Source organism: Ochotona princeps, chromosome 23 (assembly GCF_030435755.1).
Source record: "Ochotona princeps isolate mOchPri1 chromosome 23, mOchPri1.hap1, whole genome shotgun sequence".
Lineage (NCBI taxonomy): Eukaryota > Metazoa > Chordata > Mammalia > Lagomorpha > Ochotonidae > Ochotona > Ochotona princeps.
The window spans coordinates 12245368-12266954 of record NC_080854.1 but is presented as its reverse complement, the minus strand read 5'-3'; the positions used below and the strand labels follow the sequence as shown (position 1 = coordinate 12266954).

The 21587-nt window shown below is 38.4% G+C and overlaps 1 protein-coding gene across 2 annotated transcripts in view; it reads left to right on the top strand.

Moving 5' to 3' along the window:
- Nucleotides 1-21587, top strand: part of DDX4 (DEAD-box helicase 4) — a 63205-nt gene that overhangs the window by 11510 nt on the left and 30108 nt on the right. Inside the window, exons 4-6 of one of the 2 annotated variants that reach the window (XM_058680189.1) lie at nt 7505-7582; nt 9287-9337; nt 12814-12873. In XM_058680189.1, the coding sequence (XP_058536172.1) occupies nt 7505-7582; nt 9287-9337; nt 12814-12873 (189 nt within the window). The remainder of the gene's footprint in view (nt 1-7504; nt 7583-9286; nt 9338-12813; nt 12874-21587) is intronic. The other variant, XM_058680190.1, reaches the window with a different exon arrangement.

Here is a 21587-nt window from a genome sequence, read left to right as displayed (position 1 = left end):
CAGCTATCTCGCTCCTAGGAATATTACCAAAGGAAATGAAATCTGCATATGAGAAGGGGATCTGTAATCCTATATTCACAGCAGCACAATCTACAAAAGCAAAGACATGGAAATAATCCAGATGCTCGTCCAAAGAAGAGTGGTTAAAGAAACTGTGGTACATCTACTGCATAGAATATTATTCAGCCATTAAGAAGAATGAAATTATGTCATTTACAACTAGATGGTCCCAACTAGAGACCGTTTTGCTCAGTGAAACGAGTCAATCACAAAAGAACAAATAATATATGTTCTCTTTGATATAAGGAAACCAGCATGGAAAGTGTAACTTCAATAACCCAATCCATATTTTTTTTTCCAGCTACATCCCATGTGTTTTGATGTTTTTTATTTGTTTCATTTATTCCGAATGCTTTACTTTGTCGAATTCATCGCTGGCTCGTGGATTACACAGTAGCACCATTTTCCCCAAGAGACTTTTGTGTTTCCTTTTTGTTGGTTCCTTTGTGTTGGTTACTCAGTGGCATGTTTTTTCATGGTGCTGTAATTGTTGTTGTTGTGGCTGTTGCTCTAATTCATACCAGTTGTTGACTTTGTTTCATGGGTTCTCATTTATGGAAATGTATAGTCATGCAGTACTGGAATATATCATATCCAGATGTGGGAGTACAATGCAATAATGCATTCCTACTTCTGAACAAAAGATGGACTCCCAGTGAAACTGTTGGAAATGTGCTGAAAATGGGATGCTGGACTGTCTGACACTGTCTGTACCAGCAGTGTTGGAGCACACTTAAATAAGAGACTGATGGAATTATGACTCCTTATGAAGGACTATACTATGGTAGCAACATGGGGAAAATCTGTTGAGGGGTGGGAGTTTGGGGGGAATCCCCCAAAAAATACAATAAAATAAAATTTTCAGTTAAAATTCTGTTTGCTGTTTTTTAAAAACTTGTTTGAAAGTAAAGGAAATTTAAGTGGATGAGACACTTGTCTTTGGAAGAGATGGGCAAATACGTCATCATTGAGCTTCTTGTTTTAACATATTTGTTGACTTCTAGCAGTTGATGTGAAAAAAAGGTTGTAGAAGCTTGTAGTGCAAAATAGAGATTCGCTTTTTTGAATCTTGCAAAGAAATAGAATAAGGTCTGATAACTAACTAGTATTAAGTTGAAGAGATTGTTGTCCCAAACCTGCAGTTTAAAATTTTGCATTTAGGGCCTGGTGCAATGGCTCAATTGGCTAACCCTACCCCTTCAAGCTCTGGGATCCCAAATGGGTACTGGTTCCTGTCCCAGCCTCTCTTCCCATCCAGCTCCCTGCCTGTGTCGTAGAAAAGCAGTGGAAGATGGCCCAAAGCCTTGGGACCTTGCACCAGCATGGGAAACCCAAAAGAAGCTCCTGGATCTAGGCTTTGGATTGGTTCAGCTTCAGCCATTGTGGCTGCTTGGGGAGTGAACCAGCAGATGAAAAATCTTTCTCTCCTTCTTGCTGTAAATCTGATCTGCCTTTCCAATAAATATCATTTTTTAATTTGCTTATAGAACATCAGCACTTGATTTAAAAGAATCTGGGTTAGCAAAATACCTATCTGTGGTCCATGTCTTAAAGACTTTAAATTTTGAATTTTATGGTACAATTCTATAGGGTCTGGGATTTCTCTACACCCTACCCAAATTTCCTTGCCCCGACTGATTTTCCCCCAAATTATTAATGATAGTATAGTCCTTCATAAGCAGTCATAAGTTCATCAGTCTGTTATTTAAGTGTGCCCCACCATTGCTGGTACAGACAATGTCATATAGTCCAGCATCCCATTGTCTAGGTATGTCCAACAGTTTTAATGGGAGTCCGTGTTTGATTTGGAAGTAGAGATGCATACTGCATTGTATCTTCACATCTGGATATGATAGTCTCTGTTAAGCCATACATTCCCTTAAATGAGAGAGCCATGAAATAAAGTCAACAACAGGAATGAAGTTAAAACAAAAAATAAACAGCACCTTGGAGTTAAGTAGCATGCTACTGAATAACTAATGTGTTGAAGAAATGAAAAAAAAACCATGAAAGATTCTTGGGTAAAATGATGCTACTGTGTGATCTATGAGTTGGTGAAGAATTTGATAAGAGAAAAGAAACTATTTGGAAGAAATGCAAATGAAAACAAAAACATTAAAACACATGGGTTGCAGCAAAAATAGTATGGAAAGCATTACTGATCTTACAGTTTGCATGATAGCTGCTTTATATCAAAGAGAACATATGGTATTTGTCCTTTGGGGATTGACTTATTACACTGAGCATAATGGTCTCTAGTTGGAACCATCTAGTTGCATATGGTATGATTTCATTCTTTGTAATGGCTGAGTAGTATTCCATGGACTAGATGAACCACAGTTTCTTTGATCACTCCTCTTTGGACGAGCATCTGGATTGTTTCCATGTCTTTGCTTTTGTAGATTGTGCTGCTGTGAATATAGGATTACAGATCCCCTTCTCATATGCAGATTTCATTTCCTTTGGTAATATTCCTAGGAGCGAGATAGCTGGGTGGGTCATATGGTAAATTTGTTTGGCGTTCTCTAAGCACTCTCCATACTGATTTCCACAGTGGATGTACTAGCCTACACTCCCACCAGCAGTGAAGGAGGGCACCTTTCTTCCCACGTCCATGCCAGCAGGTATTGTTAGCAGAATTCTGAACATAGGCCAGTCTCACTGGAGTTAGGTGGAAACTTTCTTTATTTTGAAAGACAGAATTTAAAAGGGAGACTTGTACCTGCTAGTTCACTCCCCAAATTGCTGCAGTAGTGGGGTTGCAACAGGCTAGAGTCAGGAGCCCAGGAGCCAGTAATCTCATTTTAGTCTTCATGTGGATGCAGGGGCCTAAGAACCTTGGCCATCCTCTCTTGCTTTCCCAGACACATTAGCAGGGGGCTGAATGTAGCAGCTGGGACTTGGTCTGGTACCCATATGGATTGCTGGCATTGTAGGAAGCTGCTTAACCTGTTGTGCTGCAATGCTGCTATTTTACATTTGATAGTAAAATGCTAGGAATTTGCCCTGCTAAAGTTTAAAAGCTGTATGACCAGTTTTCTTTTAGATGATGCCTTAGTTATGTTTGGTAGTTTTCAGTATACATTAACACTTACCCTTAAATTTGTTTTTTTAAGTTTATTGGTATTTTTCATATATATTCATAATCATTGGAAGCTGTTCTTTAAAATTTGTATTTTGTGTTGAATTTATTCCCAATCTATGAGTTTAGTTTCTGCAGTTTCTGAAGGAAATTTTTTTTTCTGTATCACCTGCTGTTCTGCTTTAGAAACAGTATGTTCCTTTTGATGAGGATCATCTTAATGTGGTGGGAGGAATCACATGAGGCTAACATGTGGGGTAATCAGACTATGTGTGGTTAATAGGACCATGCAGTCTGTAGATAGAATGATGTAGTTTGAGGTTTGTTCACCTAGATGTGTTCAATAACCAGAGAATCTACATTTAAACCATTAAGCTCAGTATTACTCTGCATTTTTAAGCTTGTGCAATGGAAATTCACTCATCTTGGGCCACTGACTCTTTTCAACCTCATTGTTGGGCATGGGCCACCTAGCAGTTCAGTTGTAACAACACACATTATGTGTTGTAATGACACACATTGCTTCCTTTTTAAAATTGTTTTATGATACAGTTTAATAGGCACTGGGGTCTCCTTCCTCCCACTCCCCAAGTTCCCTCCCCTCTTTTTTGTTCTCCCCTCCAGTCTTACAAGCACACGTTGCTTCTTTTTTTTAAAGATATATTTATTTTTATTGTAAAGTCAGATATACACAGAGGAGGAGAGACGGAGAGAAAGATCTTCCATTCGCTGATTTCACTCCCCAAGTAGCTGCAGTGGCCACAGCTGAGCTAATCCGAAGCCAGGAGCCAGGAGCCTCTTCCAGGTCACCCCAACAGGTGCAGGGTCCCAAGGATTTGGGCTGTCCTTGACTACTTTCTCAGGCCACAAGCAAGCAGCTGGGTGGGAAGCGAGGCTGCTGGGTTTAGAACTGGTACCCATATGGGATCCTGGTGCGTGCAAGGTGAGGACTTTCGCCGGCTACCACACTGGGCCCAATAGTAAATCATTTTTAAAGATCACTAGAGAGTCCTTACAGAAGGAGCTGGAAGCTAGATTGATGTGTTGTATTCATCTGACTTTTGGAAAACTAAATCTGCAATTTAGGTTTTACGTTTAAAATCTCCATGTTACTAATAAAAATTCCTAAAATTGGCATATATTGTTTCTCAAGCCTGTAGTAAGATGCATAGCTGATTTGGACTTTTTAATTGTGCTGTAAGAGTCAACTGTGAATTGTATTTCTAATATTAGAAATGATGTATCTTAAGTATTACATTTAGGAATATCTAAGTGTTTTGAAATATATATATATATATATATATATATATATATATATATATATATTTATTTATTAGTATTTTGACATATATTAAGGGCCCGGCGGCGTGGCCTAGTGGCTAAAGTCCTCGCCTTGAACGCCCCGGGATCCCATATGGGCGCCGGTTCTAATCCCGGCAGCTCCACTTCCCATCCAGCTTCCTGCTTGTGGCCTGGGAAAGCAGTCGAGGATGGCCCAAAGCTTTGGGACCCTGCACCCATGTGGGAGACCCGGAAGAGGTTCCTGGTTCCTGGCTTCGGATCAGCACAGCACCGGCCGTTGCGGCTCACTTGGGGAGTGAGTCATCGGACGGAAGATCTTCCTCTCTGTCTCTCCTCTCTGTATATCTGACTTTGTAATAAAAATAAATAAATCTTTTAAAAAAAATATGTATGAAGAAGTTATGTGATACTTTTTGAAATCCCTTTTCAATGAAGAAACAATCACAGAGTCAGATTTTATTCTAAATTTACTTCTGTAGTTTTAGGTTGAAATACACATTAAATTTCTGATCAGAGCTCAGTTAAAAATTAGTACTCAAAACAATTCTCATTATACTTCACATACTCTAAGAAATCCTGTAGAGCCTTGAATGTAAAGCTTCCTTTATCGTTCACCTGACATTTTTGGAAGTATTCTTTTTTATTTAGTACGTTTGATTAATATTTTTTTGTATTTCATTGAAAGGCAGAAAGAAAAAGAGATTTTGTATCCTCTGTCTTATTCTCCACATGTCCATAACATCTGAGACTGGGCCAGCCAGGTCAATCTGGGACCTGAACCTGAACCCCTCCTGGGGTTGGCAGCGACCAGCTGCTTGAGCCATCAAGGGCTGTCTCTCAGAGTATGTGTTAGGAGGAGTCTGGAACTGGGAATAGAACCAGATTAGGATCTAGGCATTCTTGATGTGGGACACAGGTGTTTAAATACTAAGGCAAATGCCCACTGGTAGCACTTTATGTAGTTTTTTTTTTTTCAGTAAAACTTGCATACTTGGTTATGATTTTTTGATGTTGACAGCTTCTCAGATTTTAGCATAATGTTGATTAGTTTTTTGTGCTTGCAGAATTGTGGCTTTAATTTCATGAGTTGCAGAGATCTTTAAAATCTGGTGAAAATACTCAAGTGGACATACAGTTTTGCAGGTGACCTGAGGAACTTCCTAGATCTCCTTTAACATCCCTTTAACAAGGAGATGATGGAGAGCAGAACCCTTGGAGCATACTCCACATCAGGGACCCTGGGAGGACACTGGGTGGCCATTCCCCATCCCTGGGTACTGATGCAGTTAGGATGCTGCTGAATGTGGCTTCTCCCTTTCTCTCCCGCCTTCTCCCAGATACAGGAAGAAGAAAAAGAAACTTGGAAACATGATCTCGTCTACTTGCCCTATTCCTGGACCCTTCCCACCCTAATCATTAGTCCTCATGGGCATGCATCCTTCTCAACTGTGTACATATGTAAACATAATCAAAAATAAAATTAGAAGAAAGATTTGTAGTGATTATCAGGCATGCTTTAGTTTTTCCCAGGGATGATTTAAAGTGTCAGTTTATGCTGTTTTAAAACTGTTTCCTGTTTCTTTTAAATAACTGTGCTGCTTGCCATCCAGCCTCAGCCTTCAGAATTCTTAGTTTAGTGATAAAGAAGCACAGGGAAAGAAATACTAGAGTAATTCCAAATGTTTATGGAAAACTAAGTTTATTTTGGTGTCAAAATTGAAATTCATGCATAGTTTTTCTGTAATAAATATTTTCCATGAACTTTTGGGATAACTCTTACTGAAAAAAGGTACAGACAATGTACCTTGGACATGTGGAGGAAAGATTACGATGGAGGGCTGAATGAAGCTTGTCAGAACCGGTGTCTAGTGAAATGGCTTTCTGTAGGAAAAGTAGAAAAATGGAAACTGTCATATTGAAGCAATAGCATGTGGAAAGGTGAAAATATTAGATATTCACAGTGTAAAGTGTGGGAAGTTGTTTAATGTGAGCTGAAGTCTTGGGTATTCAGAATTACATGGAAAAAAGTAAAACTTGCAATTTTTCTTATATAATCCCTTCCTACTTTTGATTAAAAGTTCTTTCGTAGGAGGTGGGCAATGAAAAAAAAGTTTTTTTTGTAAACTGTCTGCAGGGCAGTTAGAGATACAGAGGACAAGAGACAGCTCCAATTTGGTGGCTCATTCTCTAAATTCAGAACTGGACTGAGCAGGACTGAAGCTGAGAGTTAGAAACTCCTGAATCTCCCGAGTATCAGACACTCGTTTAGTTGAGCCATCATCACCATCTCCCAGGCTGCATTAGCAGGAAACAAGTCAGGAGCCAGAGCTGCTCATTATCTCCGAGCTAATAATGGGATGTGGGTGTTTTAATTGGCTTCTTAACGATTTAGCTAAATGACCATACTCTGAAATAAAATTTTTAACTTTATTGTTGTATTTGAAAGAATGACAGAGATCTTCCATCTACTGGTTCACTGCCCAAATGCCTGCAACACCAAGGTCTGGACAAGGTTGAAGCCAGGAGCCAAAAACTCCATCTGAATAGCAGAAAGCTGAAGCAGAAGCAGAGCTCAAATCCAAGCATACCCATATGAGATGTGGGAATCCCAGTGACTTTAACATCTACCCCATAATTTTTTAATTCTAAAAGTTGAAAGATTCATAGAGATACAAATACTAGAAATATAAGCAGTTAAAAAGGAGAACAAGATTATAAGGTTTTCAATAGCTGTGACTTTCTCACAGGGGCGATGTGTAATAATTGGCGCTTCAAGTGAGGTTTAAGCACATAGAATCATTGCTACTGATTTTCCTGATTGTAAGACTCCAGTAAATAAGTAACTGATAAAAGGTGCATTTTATCAGTAGTGAATTGATGTTTTTACCTTAGTGTCATAATTTTTGTATTCTAAAAAATTGCAGGTGTATTGGTTACTACTGTGTCTCTAATACTCTCTTCCCATCTTGGAAGTCTCTTTAGCACGGAGATTCAGTTGGTTTCTAGTTTTTGATGATGTACTTAACTTGATATGTGAAGAGTTTATCTGAACTTTTTCAGATGCTGGCGAATCTACTAGAAGAGAGAGTATGTCCACTGGAGGTGGTTTTGGAGTTGCGAAGGGCTTTGGAAGTAGAGGTAAATATGTAAGATATCTTAAAATCAAAACTTAAGTGACCGCACATTTTTCAAGTTTTTTGTTTTTATTTAGTTTATTAGATATATAAAGTGGATACCTTTCCCAAGAATTTTTGAGGATCTTCAGGGAATGCTTTCACGTTCTTTATCACACTTTCAAGTAGCAAATGAAATAATTTTTAGGGATTTAAAAAATTTATTTGAAAGGCAGTATAGTAGCTTTCTACCTCCCTCCCTGACCAGTTATCATAGCTCTTAGATCTGCTGATTCCCTAAATGGCTGCATTGGCCAGGACTGGGCCAGACCAAAGCCAGGAGCCAGTAACTCCATCAGAGACTTCCATGTGAGGGTGCTTGGGCCATCATCTGCTTTCCCAGGTATACTAGCAGGGGGCTGGATTGGAGGTTGAGCAGGTAGAACTTAAACCAGTGCCATAAGTGGCAGCTTAACCTTTTATTTTCTGTTAACTTTTTGAAGTACCCTCATATTTGCTATCTACACTAAGAATTATTTATTTATTTATTTATTTATTTTGCAAAGAATTAAGATTCAACATTTTTTTTAAAGATTTATTTGTTTTATTACAAAGTCAGATATACAGAGAGGAGGAGAGACAGAGAGGAAGATCTTCCACCCGATGATTCACTCCCCAAGTGAGCCGCAACGGGCCGGTGCGCGCCGATCTGAAGCCAGGAACCAGGAACTTCTTCCGGGTCTCCCACACGGGTGCAGTGTCCCAGTGCATTGGGCTGTCCTTGACTGCCTTCCCAGGCCACAGCAGGGAGCTGGATGGGAAGTGGAGCTGCCGGGATTAGAACCGGCGCCTATATGGAATCCCGGGGGGTTCAAGGCGAGGATTTTCGCCGCTAGGCCACGCCTCCGGACCCAAGATTCAACATTTTTACTTTTTTGGAGGATGGGTACTTTTAAAATTAGTCATAGAGAATTTGTCCAGAGATGCATTCTTCTGCAAGCTGTATTTAAAGGTTTGAGAGGGGGAGAGAGGTTTTTATGAAAAGTGAAATCTGAAAGCATAGCTTAATTAAAAACTTGTTGCGTTAAGTGGTAAACAGAAAAATGGTAACAAAATTTCCGTGTTAGTGGGAAGGGAAAAGTTACTGAATAGTGAGTCATGACTTTTTAGAATTTAACATTTTTGATTTACATTATAGTCCAAGTCAAAGGCTTAATGGCTATACTAAATAAAGAGTTCAACAAATGAAAAATAAAAGGATCATGGTCCAGCAAGAAACTAGGCAAGGGCTATAAACCATAATCAGCTGACACATATCAAGTGCAATTTAAAGTCTCAGAATGAATAAAACTAGAGTAGTATATAATTATTGTATAATTTGACTTAATTGTTAAAGAAGTTAGCAATTTGTGAAATGTTTTAAGTGTCAATACTTTGATTAGAAAGTATATTGTCATGCTGCTGTGCACCCCTGTTCAGTCCATGTGCATGTAGAGGAGTGTATTACAATTGCAGTAACATAAGAATGAAATAGTTATTTATAATCTTAAGAGGATGGAGTTGATAAATTAAAAAAGAAATTGTAATGCAGCCTGAATGGGTGTTGACTGAATAGTCCATTTTATGTGAATTATTTTAAAGGAGTATCAGTGGCAGTAGTTTCTGTAAGCTCACCCCTTTTTTAAAAACAGTTTTCAGAATTTTACAAAATTCTTTATATTTTGCATAGGTTTTTCACATAGTAAGTTTGAAGAAGGTGATAGCTCTGGTTTCTGGAGAGGTAAGTTTAATGTTTTGTAGTGACTTCAAAATCATGTTTGAAGAATGCATGCCATAGAACAATGAAGATTAAATGTCTTGGTCTGGTTTAGTTATAACTCTTCTTGTATAAATGAGCTGTAATCCAGAGCCGTCAAGGATGTTACTGGGTTGCCAGTGACAGATTCAGACATTCAGCTATGCTGTCTGTGTTAGTCAGTCTGAGGGGTACAACTTTTGAATGCTGTGCTAAGAACAGGTGAAAATGGAAAGAACAATCATGAAGTGAAAGAAACTCCACTTGATTTTTAAGTACAAGTTGGGATCTTTAAGGTACCATTTAGATTCCAGTAAGTCTGTGACATAAGTTATAAGAATATGAATTACTGCCTAAAGTAAAGACATTTCTGTCAAAGATACTTATATTCTGGTTTACAGGAATACAGAAAATGATGAGACTAGCATAAATGTTGCTTTCCCAAATCTGTTAGAAGTGTGTAAAAGCCTTGTAACTTGTGTTTAAAAAGAATCTTTCATGATTCTGATGCTGCTTCTGTTTTGTAGTTATTGCTTTATGGAAGCTTCATAACAGTCTGTTTTGAATTCTGTACTTGGTTCTTGCTTCTGCCCTGTTTACCTGCTAAGCTGAGTGATAGAACAAGTTGCTTAATCTTAAGCCATAGTTTCCTGTTCTGTAGGTTAGAGGCCATCCATTTTATAGGTTGTTAGGCAAACTGAGAATGCATGTAAAAGAACAAAGCTCAATAGCAGACTGTTTTTATGGTAAACAATGAATGCTGTCCTTATTTCGTAGCTATTTAAGGTTTGTTCTTTGATTTACAAAGTCCAAATCAACCTTAAAGCCATTTTGTAATAAGGTGGGGTTTTAATGTATCAAGTAAGATTGTTCCTCCAAATTACCGGTTTGTTCTCCCTGCTTCTCTTTTTCTGTCTTATTCAAGTAATAACATATATGACATAAAAATAGTATTTGTGAGAGAAGGAAAACAGCATCAGATTTCATCTTTTGCAATTCTGTTTGTTTGTATTCTAAGTTTTCAAGGTTTAACATGCTTGACATTTAAGATCAATTTTACTTGTCAAGACAACTCCCTGTCCTTGGACACCAGAGAACTTTTGAACACAAATTCCAGTTTCTCACAAGTCTTGAGAGAACTTTCTTTTATGTAGTGGTTTAATTTCTTCACTTTAACCTATCTTTTTATGTTTTCATTCTTAGCTTCTAGAACATTAAAAAAATTAGGTATGGATTAAGTTAATTAATTCTCAAAGTTGTTGCCAAGCTCCTTGGTGTGGGTTTTGAGAATATGGTAGAAGTTTTCATTCTGCACAAAGTGAACAGTGTGTTTTGTGGTGCCTTCTCCTCCTCCTCATTTTCCTGGGTTGCTACCGTGTAATATAAAAGACCAGGATTTATAGCTCAACACCATACATTTGAGACTAACATCGTGGTCCTTGAAGCCTCATTATCTTGCATAAAGTATTTAACTTCTCTGCTTATTATTTTCCCTACTTATAAAATGAGATTGAAACCTGCTTTACAAGGTTGTGACAGTTAAAAAGTTATTACAAATGGAGCATTTAGAACAGTACCAGATGCAAATTGTATATGTTATTCTTACATAGTTATTAGCAGGTTCTAACCAATCTTGAAGTCACTGTTACATTTTAGTTGTGCTAGACTTTCAGTCTCTACAGTGCTCATTTTTCTTTTTAATGTTTATTTTAAACTAGTGTGATTTACAAGCAGTTGAAAAAAATATTACAAATTATTTCCATGTGTCTACCACCTAACCTCTCTGGTAACATTATTCTAATTAATTTTCAGTGCATACAAAATAACTGTTTGTCTTAGGGAAATAATTAGCTGAGGATAATGAGAGACTCATTTTTTTGTTGTTTATTCCAAATTAGTTTTTTTTTTCCCTTTGGGCAAAGAATGCTATATTTATTTACCAGGATTAAATTTTGTTATAAAATGTTTTTTTCTGGCTTGTCGCCTCTGTATTAAATCCCACTTTCGTGACAGTCGTTATTAGATGATTTTTCAGGAATCTTTCCTACTTGACTACTATAGCTCAAATAGAGACGTGCAACTAGAGCTGTGGTCATTGTTTATTGTAAAACAGTATAGATTGTTAAGTAGGTTGGTGCTATTACAGGAACCTAGCTAATAACCTGCAAACTGCTGAGTGACTTTAAGTTCTTAAATATTAAACATCAGTCACATATACAAGATTCCTTGAAATCATTTGTGCATTTCCTAAGTGTAGCTTTGGTGAAACCTTGAAAACTTAAAGTTAGATTAATACTGAGGACTTAGACTTTTTAAAAATTGTTCATTCCTGGTTATTACTCTGCTTTTTCTCCCTCCCTCCCTCCCTCTCTCTCCCTCTCTCCCTCTCTCTCTCTCTCTCTCTCTCTCTCTCTCTCTCTCTCTCTCTCTCTCTCTCACACACACACACACACACACACACTCTCTCTCTCTCTCCTTTCTTCTTTTTCTTTTCCCCTCCCCTTACCTCCCCTCCTCTCACCTCTTTTCTCCTCTACTTGCCTCCCTTTCCTTTCCCTTCTCTTTCCTTCTTCTTTCTTATTTATTTTTCATTGGAAAGGCAGATTTACAGAAAGGAGGAGAGACAAAGATCTTTGCCCAGTGGTTCACTCATCAAATGGCCACAATGGCCAGAGTTAAGCTTATCAGGAGCCATGAGCCTCCTCTGGGTCTCATATGGGTGCAGAATCCTAAGGCTTTGAGCCATGCTTCACTTCTTTCCTAGGCCTTAAGCAGAGAGCTGGATAGGAAGTGGAGGAGCTCATGCCAATCTCCATGCTTCACTTTTTGGAATAAAACATTCCAGGATGTCTAGGAATTAATTTTAATCTCCAGATAACTCTTATGCAGGTCTCAATGTAGTGATACTAATATTATTAGTTAAAAATCCCAGTAATGCTGCTTGTCAATGTCATTAAAAACAGAAAAGCCAGGCTATTCCTGAGTTATTTTATTATGATGAATGAGAAAAATTTACATGTCTCTAAGAAAACACTGATGTCTCAGGTTTGTTAAGAATGGTAAGTTACAGAAAAATACATGTTGGTATCCGTAAGTAGGACAGACATGTTTTCTGCTTGTCTGCTGGACCACATTTGAATACCACTTGATTACTTAATAGTTTAAATAATCTTGAAAGTATTTTTAGTCAAGTTAATATTTATTAAATTCTTGTTTTTGCCTAGGGTAGCACTTGACAAACAGCAGGCTCTCAGTTATATTCTTAATAATTAACACTAGTATACATTATATAATTTGTATAAGAAATGGAGTAATATTTTGTCTGTTAAAATCACAAGAGGTAAAGCTAAAATGTATTATAGCTTATAAAAACTTAGTTTTTCTGATTTATCTGGTGAGAGTTCTATTCTGTAGTGATTATGTTATTTTGGTGCTATTAACATGTTAAACTTTTATTGAAGAATCTAATAATGACTGTGAAGATTATCAAACACGGAAGAGAGGATTTTCCAAGAGAGGTGGTAAGGACTATGTTTTGGATCATTTGTACTTACGATAGACCAAACTGATGAAACTAACTTTGTAAGTGTTGAAAGAACAAAAACTTCTGGTGGAGAAAAACCTTTGAAGAAAAATACTTGGGCATATTTTCTGATTTTAATAATGGAGAGATTATTCAGCAGTTCCACTTTGTGAAGTCATTGGGTACACGTGTTGTTTCTATGCTCTCCAGTATATGTTATGAGGTCCACATGAGGGACAGTATAAATCTTGGTCATTCATGATTGAGATGAGCTGGGTATGACCGAGTCTCTCAATAGATATTAGAAATTTGGGAAAGGGAAGAAATTGTAGATTATTTTGTTCAAGTCTAGCAATATTCTACCATACTTTTCTAATTCTGTCTCTAATGAATTTGAGATGAGAAGGTATAAAAATTACTCTGCTTATTTCTTCTTTATATGTGGATAGACACTGTAAAACTGAAACAACAAAGCTCATCAAAATACTGTGATTTTATTGTAAAGTTGTTACATATAAGTCAAACCCTAAAAAGGGGTTTATCTTTTGGAACTGAAGAATAACCAGACAGATCAGTGTTTTTGCTGCAGCTTGGAAACTTCCCTTTGTGTTGACCATTAGATGGCTAGCTGGGTCAAGTGCAGCAGGGACTTAAAGATTTTAAGACTGAGAGAAGGATACTTGTCGACTCCTCAAAAGGCCATGAAGATACTCCCCTTTTTCAGTTTTTAAAAATGTTCATTTTATTTGAAAGTCAGAGAGACAAACAGATGCCTGCAAGTGCCAACAATGGGCCAGGCCAAAACCAGGATCTGCACTTCCCTTGTGGGTGGAGGAATTCGGGCATTTGGACCATCATCTGCTACCTTCTGAGGCACTTACTTTATGAGGAAGCTGGATCAAAGTATAGCAGCTGATACTATTAACTAGACACTGTTATGTGAAATGTGTGCATCCCATATTGTAGGACCAATGCCCACCTTGGTGAAGGCATTTTATATCTGTTTCAGAATGTTTATCTTTTGGGTTCCATGTTCAAATGGCAACTCATCTGGAATTTATTTTTGTCTATTAGAAGGTAGGAATCAAGGCACGTATTTTTCCATATGGTGGACCACTTGACTCAGGATTACTTACTGAAGACTGTCCCTCCTGCTCTGTATTCCCAAGCTGCTTTTGTTCTAACTTATGTGGCAATATAATATGTGTATCTCTTTCTGGGTTTAATTCTATTCCATTGGTCACTTTCTTTGTTTTTGCACCACTGCCCACATAAGCTAATTACTTAATATAGCTTCAGAATAGGTCATGACACATAATGTCTTCCAAGGCTGATTTTTTATTTAAAAGATTACCTGGATTATTTTTAGCTTTTTTGCACTCCATGTGATATTTAGTGATAGCTTATCAGTTATCAAAAAAAAAAAAACTGTCCTCAACAAAGGAGAACTTAGTTCTGGCTGTTGTTACAAAATAAACTACCACAGACTAGGAAGCTGGCAGATATTTTATTTCTCACAGTTCTGAATTCTGGGAATTCTAAGATCACAAGACATTTTCAGATTCAATGGCTAATGAAGACTTGTTTCATGGTTCATAGATGGTGGCTTCTCTCTGTCATCAGTTGGTGAAGGGGCAAAACAGCTTTCGGGGGCTTTCTTTATGACAGAACTAAAGCATTCAGGGTGCTTCTTTCCTGGACAAATAGTCATCCTCCAAGGAACCTGCTTACTAATACCTTGGGGAGTTAGGATTTCTTTAAAAAACTTTATTTATTTATTTATTGGAAAGGCAGTGTGTCACAGAAAGGGAGAGAAACATAGTCCATCTGCTGGTTCATTTCCCAATGCCTGCTGTAGCTGGGCGGGGATGGACCAAGACCAAGAGTTCCCAGTGCCCGCTGTAGCTGGGTGGGGACGGACCAAGACCAGGAGTTCCCAGTGCCTGCTGTAGCTGGGCAGGGATCGACCAAGACCAGGAGTTCCCAGTGCCCGCTGTAGCTGGGCGGGGATAGACCAAGACCAGGAGTTCCCAGTGCCCGCTGAGGCTGGGTGGGGACGGACCAAGACCAGGAGTTCCCAAGTGCTCAGGCCTTTAGTCACTGACTTTCCCAGGTGCATTGGTAGGAAGCTGTATCAGAAGTGGAAGATCTTGGAGTTGAATGGACACTCTGATGATGCTTGGGACTTTGACATCATGTAAATTTGTAGATTGCAGTAAAAAACCCAATGATATTTTTATTGAATTTTGGAAAAACGGAATAGGCATTTGGCCAGGCGGTTTGTATGCCTGCATCCCATCTCCAAACATTTGGATTTGATGCCTCCAGTTCCTGATTCTAGCTTCCTGCTAATGCGGAATCTTGGATGCAGGAAGAATGGCTCAATAAGTGGGTCTCTGGCACATATGAGGGGATATGGATTGAGGTCTTGCTCTTGGTTTAACCTGGCTTAGTCCTACTGTGTGAAATTTGGAGAGTAAGCCAGTGGGTAGGATCCCCTATCCCTTCACCCACCCTCTCTCTCCCAAGTTTTAAACGTTGGGGGAGAATTACCATCTTTGTAGAATACTGTCTTTTAATCAATGAAATCTCTGTGTATTGAGGTCTTTATTCCTAGCCATATTTATGTCCTGCACTGTAGAGTTTTAATACATCTTTGTACATTTGAATGCTTGATATTTTATAATGCATATTATTTTCTATTAAATTAATACTTAAGCTAACATAAAACTGAAAATTGCAGTGGTTTTAAAATTGTATTCACTGTGTTATGCAACCATCACCACCAATTCCAGGATCGTTCTTTTTATTTTTTTAAGATTTATTTTTGTTGAAAAGATAGGTTTACAGAGGAGAGACAGAAAGATCTTACATCCACTGTTTAATTCCCAAATGACCACAACAGCCAGAGCAAAGCCTGTTCAAAGCCAGGGCCAGGAGCTTTTTCTGGGTCTCTCATGTTGGTACAAGGTCCTAAGGACCTGGGACATCCTTCACTGCTTTCCCAGACTTGAAGCAAAGAGTTGAATTGGAAGTGAAGCAGCTGGGCACAAACCAGCACCTATATGGGCTGTTGGCACCAGCAGGCAGAGGATCAGCCAGTTGAACCATCATGCCGGCTTCCAGGATAGTCTCCAAGAGAAATGCTGCACCTGTTAGCATTTGCTTTCTCTGGTGTCCACCAGTCTGTTTTGTGTAGCTGTTGATATGGTGAGTCATTTAACATGGAGGTTCATCCACGTTGAAGCATGTGATAGTTCTTTTTATGGCTGAATAAATGTTACATTTTGTGTAATCTTAGGGTCATTTGTGTTGGTTCTACATTTTGGCTGTTGTGCTTAATATTATTCTAAACATTTGTTGTAGAATTTATGTGAGCATATCTTCATTTTTCTGGAATATTTATTGAGAAGTGGAATTGCTGTTTCATATTCTCTTACATTTAACTTTTTGCTGAACTGCTGTACTGTTTTCCATAGTAGCTGCTCTATCTTACCTCCTCATCTTCAGTGTTTTGAGGGTTCAAGTTTCTCTACTTCCTCGCTAAGAATTGCTATTATTCTGTCTTAATTATGGGCCTTCTTAGTTGGCATAAAGAAATGTCTCATTGTGGTTTTGATTTGCACTTTCTGGTCACCCTGACATTGAGTAGCTATTCATTTGCTTCTTGGTCATTTGTGTATCTTTGGAGATTTGTCCATTTGGACAAGTCTATTTGGGTCTATTGCCCATCTTTACAATTGGGTTGCCTGTCTTTTTTTATTTCTTTAAGAGTTAGAAATTATATGTGTAAATCCTTTATCAGCCTGTGTGAGTTGTCTTCTCATTTTATTGATAAATCTGTTGAAATAAGAGGCTTGAAATTTTTGATATACTCTAATTTTTCTATTTTTCCTTTGGTTGCTTGTGCATTTGGTGACATCTTAAAAACTGTTGACTAATCTGAGATCATGGACATTTTTTTTTTTTTTTTTTTTTAAAAGATTTATTTTTTTTTATTTTTATTACAAAGTCAGATATACTGAGAGGAGGAGAGATAGAGAGGAAGTGGAGCTGCTGGGATTAGAACCAGCGGCCATATGGGATCAAGGCGAGGACCTTAGCCACTAGGCCACGCCGCCGAGCCCGATCATGGACATTTTTACCTCTCTTTCCTCCCAAGAATTTTATAGTTTTAGCTTTTACCTTTAAGTCTTTGATCCATTTTGAGTTCATTTTTAACATGGTGAGAAGTATGGGTCCACCTTAATTTTTTAGCACATGGATATTCAATTGTCCTAGTCCATTTGTTGATGTTTTATGTTCATGTGTCTATTTGTGATCTTTTTGGATTTATCAGATCTCCTTGGAATTGAGTTTCTTGGCTGTGTTGATCATATTGTGCACAAAACTGAAAACTTTCCTGCATTGTTTATGACAATTTTTATAGTAAAATATGACATAAAATTACCATTTTAAATATTTTTAAATATACATAAGTGTAGAATTCACAGCATTAATTGCATTCACAGTGTTGTAAAACTGTTATAACTATTATTGCCCACTCAGAAATACTGCTCCTATTAACTGCTCATATCTCAACCTCTTGTCTCTGGTAGTTTCTGGGAATTTATACTTTGACTACTTCATAAAAGTACAGTCATACAATATCTGCTGTGTTTCTGATTTTTTTTTTTTTTTTTTTTTAAAGATTTATTTATTTATTTGAAAGGCAAAGTTACAGCGTGAGAAGGAGAGAGAGGGAGAGATCTTCCATCTTCCAGTTCACTCCTCCAGTGGCTGCAACAGCTGGGGCTGGGCCCTTCTGAAGCCAGAGGCAGGAACTTCCACTGGATCGCTCAGGGACTTGGGCCATCCTCCTCTGCTCTCCCAGGCTATTAGCAAGGAGCTGAATCAGAAGTGGAACAGCCAGAATTTGGTGCCCACAGGTGGAGGTTTAGCCTGCTATGTCATAGCACCAGCCCCTGCTCCACTTTTTTTTTTTTTTTTTTAAAGATTTATTTTATTTTTATTACAAAGTCAGATATACTGAGAGGAGGAGAGATAGAGAGGAAGTGGAGCTGCCGGGATTAGAACCAGCGGCCATATGGGATCAAGGCGAGGACCTTAGCCACTAGGCCACGCTGCCAAGCCCCTGTGTTTCTGATTTATTTCATCATGCTGAAACGTATGTCATGCATGTGCAACTTTGGTTTATCCATTAATTTGTTGATGGGCACTCGAGCTGTTTTTTTGTTGTGAAAAATACTGCTGTACATGATCGTATTCTGTTATCTGTTTGAGTCCCTGGTTTCAAAACTTCAAGTTAAATTAGAATTTAAAGTTTTTTAAAGTTCATGGAAATTTCATGAAGAAAAAGACTGCATATATCTCAATTTTTTTGCAACAAAATAAATTTGAATTGTGTTTTTCATGAAGTGTTTGAAATGTCCTTGTATACTTTGAAGTGTGATTACTAGGAGAAGGAACTGGGATAGGTGAAAATGCCACAAAAGTTTGTTGTTCTAGCCAATGATCAGCATTTTTTCTTCTGAATACTCCTTGTATTGTTGCAAGTCTTTGATCCACATCTAGAGTTTTCAAAAAAGATACTTCTGCTAGTTTTTGCATATTTTTTGATTGCTTCAGAATGAGAAAATTGGGAGTTGCATCTTTGGCATTGTTGTTGATATTAGTGCTATGAATCTTTTAAAGTGTTTTATTTCATTTGTTAGCTAGTTTGTAGAAGTACAGCTGACTTTTGTATTTGAAGGCTTAGATACCTCACTAAAGCTATGGTAAGTACTTTTTTTAAGTGAAAATTTTGCTTTCTTTACATAAGTGTTAAATGACTTGTAAAGTCATTTTATTTTTATTGGAGATGATTACCAAACATCTTCATAAGAGCTACAAGAGCTTGTCAGCTGTTCCTTCTGAATTGCAGAAGAAAGTCCTGGAAGTACCCTTTCACCTTTACAAATATGTTAATGTTATTTTGTGAAAAGTGGCATTTAAAGTGACAAATATTAACATACTGTAATAACTCAGAAAAATGTAGAATATTCCCTTACACATAATTCAAATTGCTACTTTTCCGGAATTAACAGGAACATTTTGTTCTGTTTATTTCATATCTAAAGAAGAGATTTGTTAAAAGGCCTAAGTAATAGAATAACTTGTTTTAAATCTTCCTCTTCCCAGAGATAACTTATTTTGATGGTACGTCTTTTGCATTTTGATAGACATTTCCTATTATACTTTACCATTTTATGACTTTTTAATTCAGTAGTTTTTGAGACTTACATATTTAAAGTGCAGATCAATTACATATATTTGAAAACTTTGTCAAGAGGGTTTGTTTTTTCCAAGAGTTGCCATCTGCTGATTGAATCCCGAATGCCTGCAACAGCTGGGGCTGGCCAGACTGAAGTCGGGAGCCAGGAACTCTATCCAGGTCTCTTGCATGGATGACAGGGACTCAGCACTTAGAGTACTTGAGTTTCCTGGGGTGGGAATTAGCAGGAATCTGGAATTGAGTTAGAGCTGGAACTCAAGTCCGTACACTTCAGTATGGGATGTGGTGGCATTATAGTGCTGCACCAAAGGGCCACCCTATATGTTGCAATTGTTTTTAAATAATAATTGAAAAAAAAAAAGCTTTTAGGTGTAGGCATTTTCCTGTAGACCATGAAACTAGGACCTGAAGCTGGGTGTCCCATGTGGGTGGGTGAGGCCTAGCTGCTTGAGCTGTTTTCTGCCTCCCAGAATCTGTATTACCAAGAAGTTAGATGAGGAGCCAGAGCTGGGAATTGAATCCAGGAACTGTGCTATGGAATGTGAGCAACTTCCCTGGCATCCTAACAACTTAGACCAAATGCCTTCCCATCTTATTCTTTCCTTTTCAGTTATTTATTTCTTATTTATTGAAAGATTATTTATTTGAAAGGCAAGACAGTGATCTTTGATCTGTTGGCTCACTCCCCCCAGATGGCTACAGTGGACAGAAGAGTCAGTCCGAAAGGAACCAAGAGCTAGGAACAACTTCTGGGTCTACCATGTGAATGTAGGGTTCAGGGCCTTGAGCTGTCCTCTGCTGCTTTCCCAGGCTATAAGTAGAGAGCTAGATAAGAGAGAGAGCAGCCAGGACACAAGCTAGTGCCCATATAGGATGCTAACACTACAGGTGGAGGCTGCTAGCCTACTATGCCATGATGCGGGCCCTTTTTTATTTTTCTTTTTTTAAATTGTTTTTAAGATTGTATAGGATACAAGGAATCTCTGCCCCTCATTTTAAACAATGGTGTGCCAACTTTTGGTTCTGTGTAATACTCATGCTATTTTTACCTGTAGTTATAATTTTATTGTAGCTCAGAAATGGCATTAACCCAGGAGGGGAAAAGAGCATGTTTCTTTAAATGCTTGTGTTTTTACTCAAATCTACCAAATTTGCAGTTAAAGGAAGGAATATAGTAATTAAAAATGTAATGGTGGGCCCGGCGGCGTGGCCTAGCAGCTAAAGTCCTCACCTTGAACGTCCCAGGATCCCATATGGGTGCTGGTTCTAATCCCGGCGGCTCCACTTCCCATCCAGCTCCCTGCTTGTGTCCTGGGAAAGCAGTCGAGGACGGCCCAATGCATTGGGACCCTGCACCCGTGTGGGAGACCCAGAAGATTTTCCTGGTTCCCGGCTTTGGATCGGCGTGTACCGGCCGTTGCGGCTCACTTGGGGAGTGAATCATCGGGTGGAAGATCTTCCTCTCTGTCTCTCCTCCTCTCTGTATATCCGACATTGTAATAAAATAAAATAAATCTTTAAAAAAAATGTAATGGGTGGGTAAAACACAGATGTCGGAAGTAAACATGAGATTTGAGGATGTTCTCTGAGTTGGGAGTGAAAAGCATGCAAGCCATTAATAGATTTAGACTAAGAAGGCCTATTAGTAGAATGCCATCCAAATAGCCCCTAAGGAGAGCGCTTAGACCACAGGAATGGAGGAGGAAAAAGAATATTCCAAGAGAAGAAATGGGACTTTCTAGAGTTAGAGAGGTGCAGGATCTTGGACAAATTAAAATAAAATTGGCACCCTTTTGTGTGCATTGAATTACGGTACTCCAAGGATTTTAGAAACCTTTAAAACTACCTGAGAAGAAAAGATTTTCTTGTGAAGGTGCAATATGTTCACAAGAAAACTTTTTCTGTAAAGAGGCCAGAATACAAGAGAATCATAATGCTGGTGGAACAATAGCTCTGACCCAGACTTCAGTATTCCAGTATTAGGCTGAGGGAAATTTCATACCCCTTCACTTTTAGGCTTTCCTCAAGAAAGAGCCGCTAAATTACCTATTGTAGGAAGAAAGCAAATGCAGAGGAAATGAATAGGAAACAAGGATGGGAAAACAAAAACAAAGTATAATTGGCCGGGAGAAAAGATTAAAAATTTAAAGATTAAGTGTTTTCTTTTTTTTTTTTAAAGATTTATTCATTTTATTACAGCCAGATATACAGAGAAGAGGAGAGACAGAGAGGAAGATCTTCCACCCGATGATTCACTCCCCAAGTGAGCCGCAACGGGCCGGTGCGCGCCGATCCAAAGCCGGGAACCTGGAACCTCTTCCGGGTCTCCCACGCGGGTTCAGGGTCCCAATGCATTGGGCCGTCCTCGACTGCTTTCCCAGGCCACAAGTAGGGAGCTGGATGGGAAGTGGAGCTGCTGGGATTAGAACCGGCGCCCG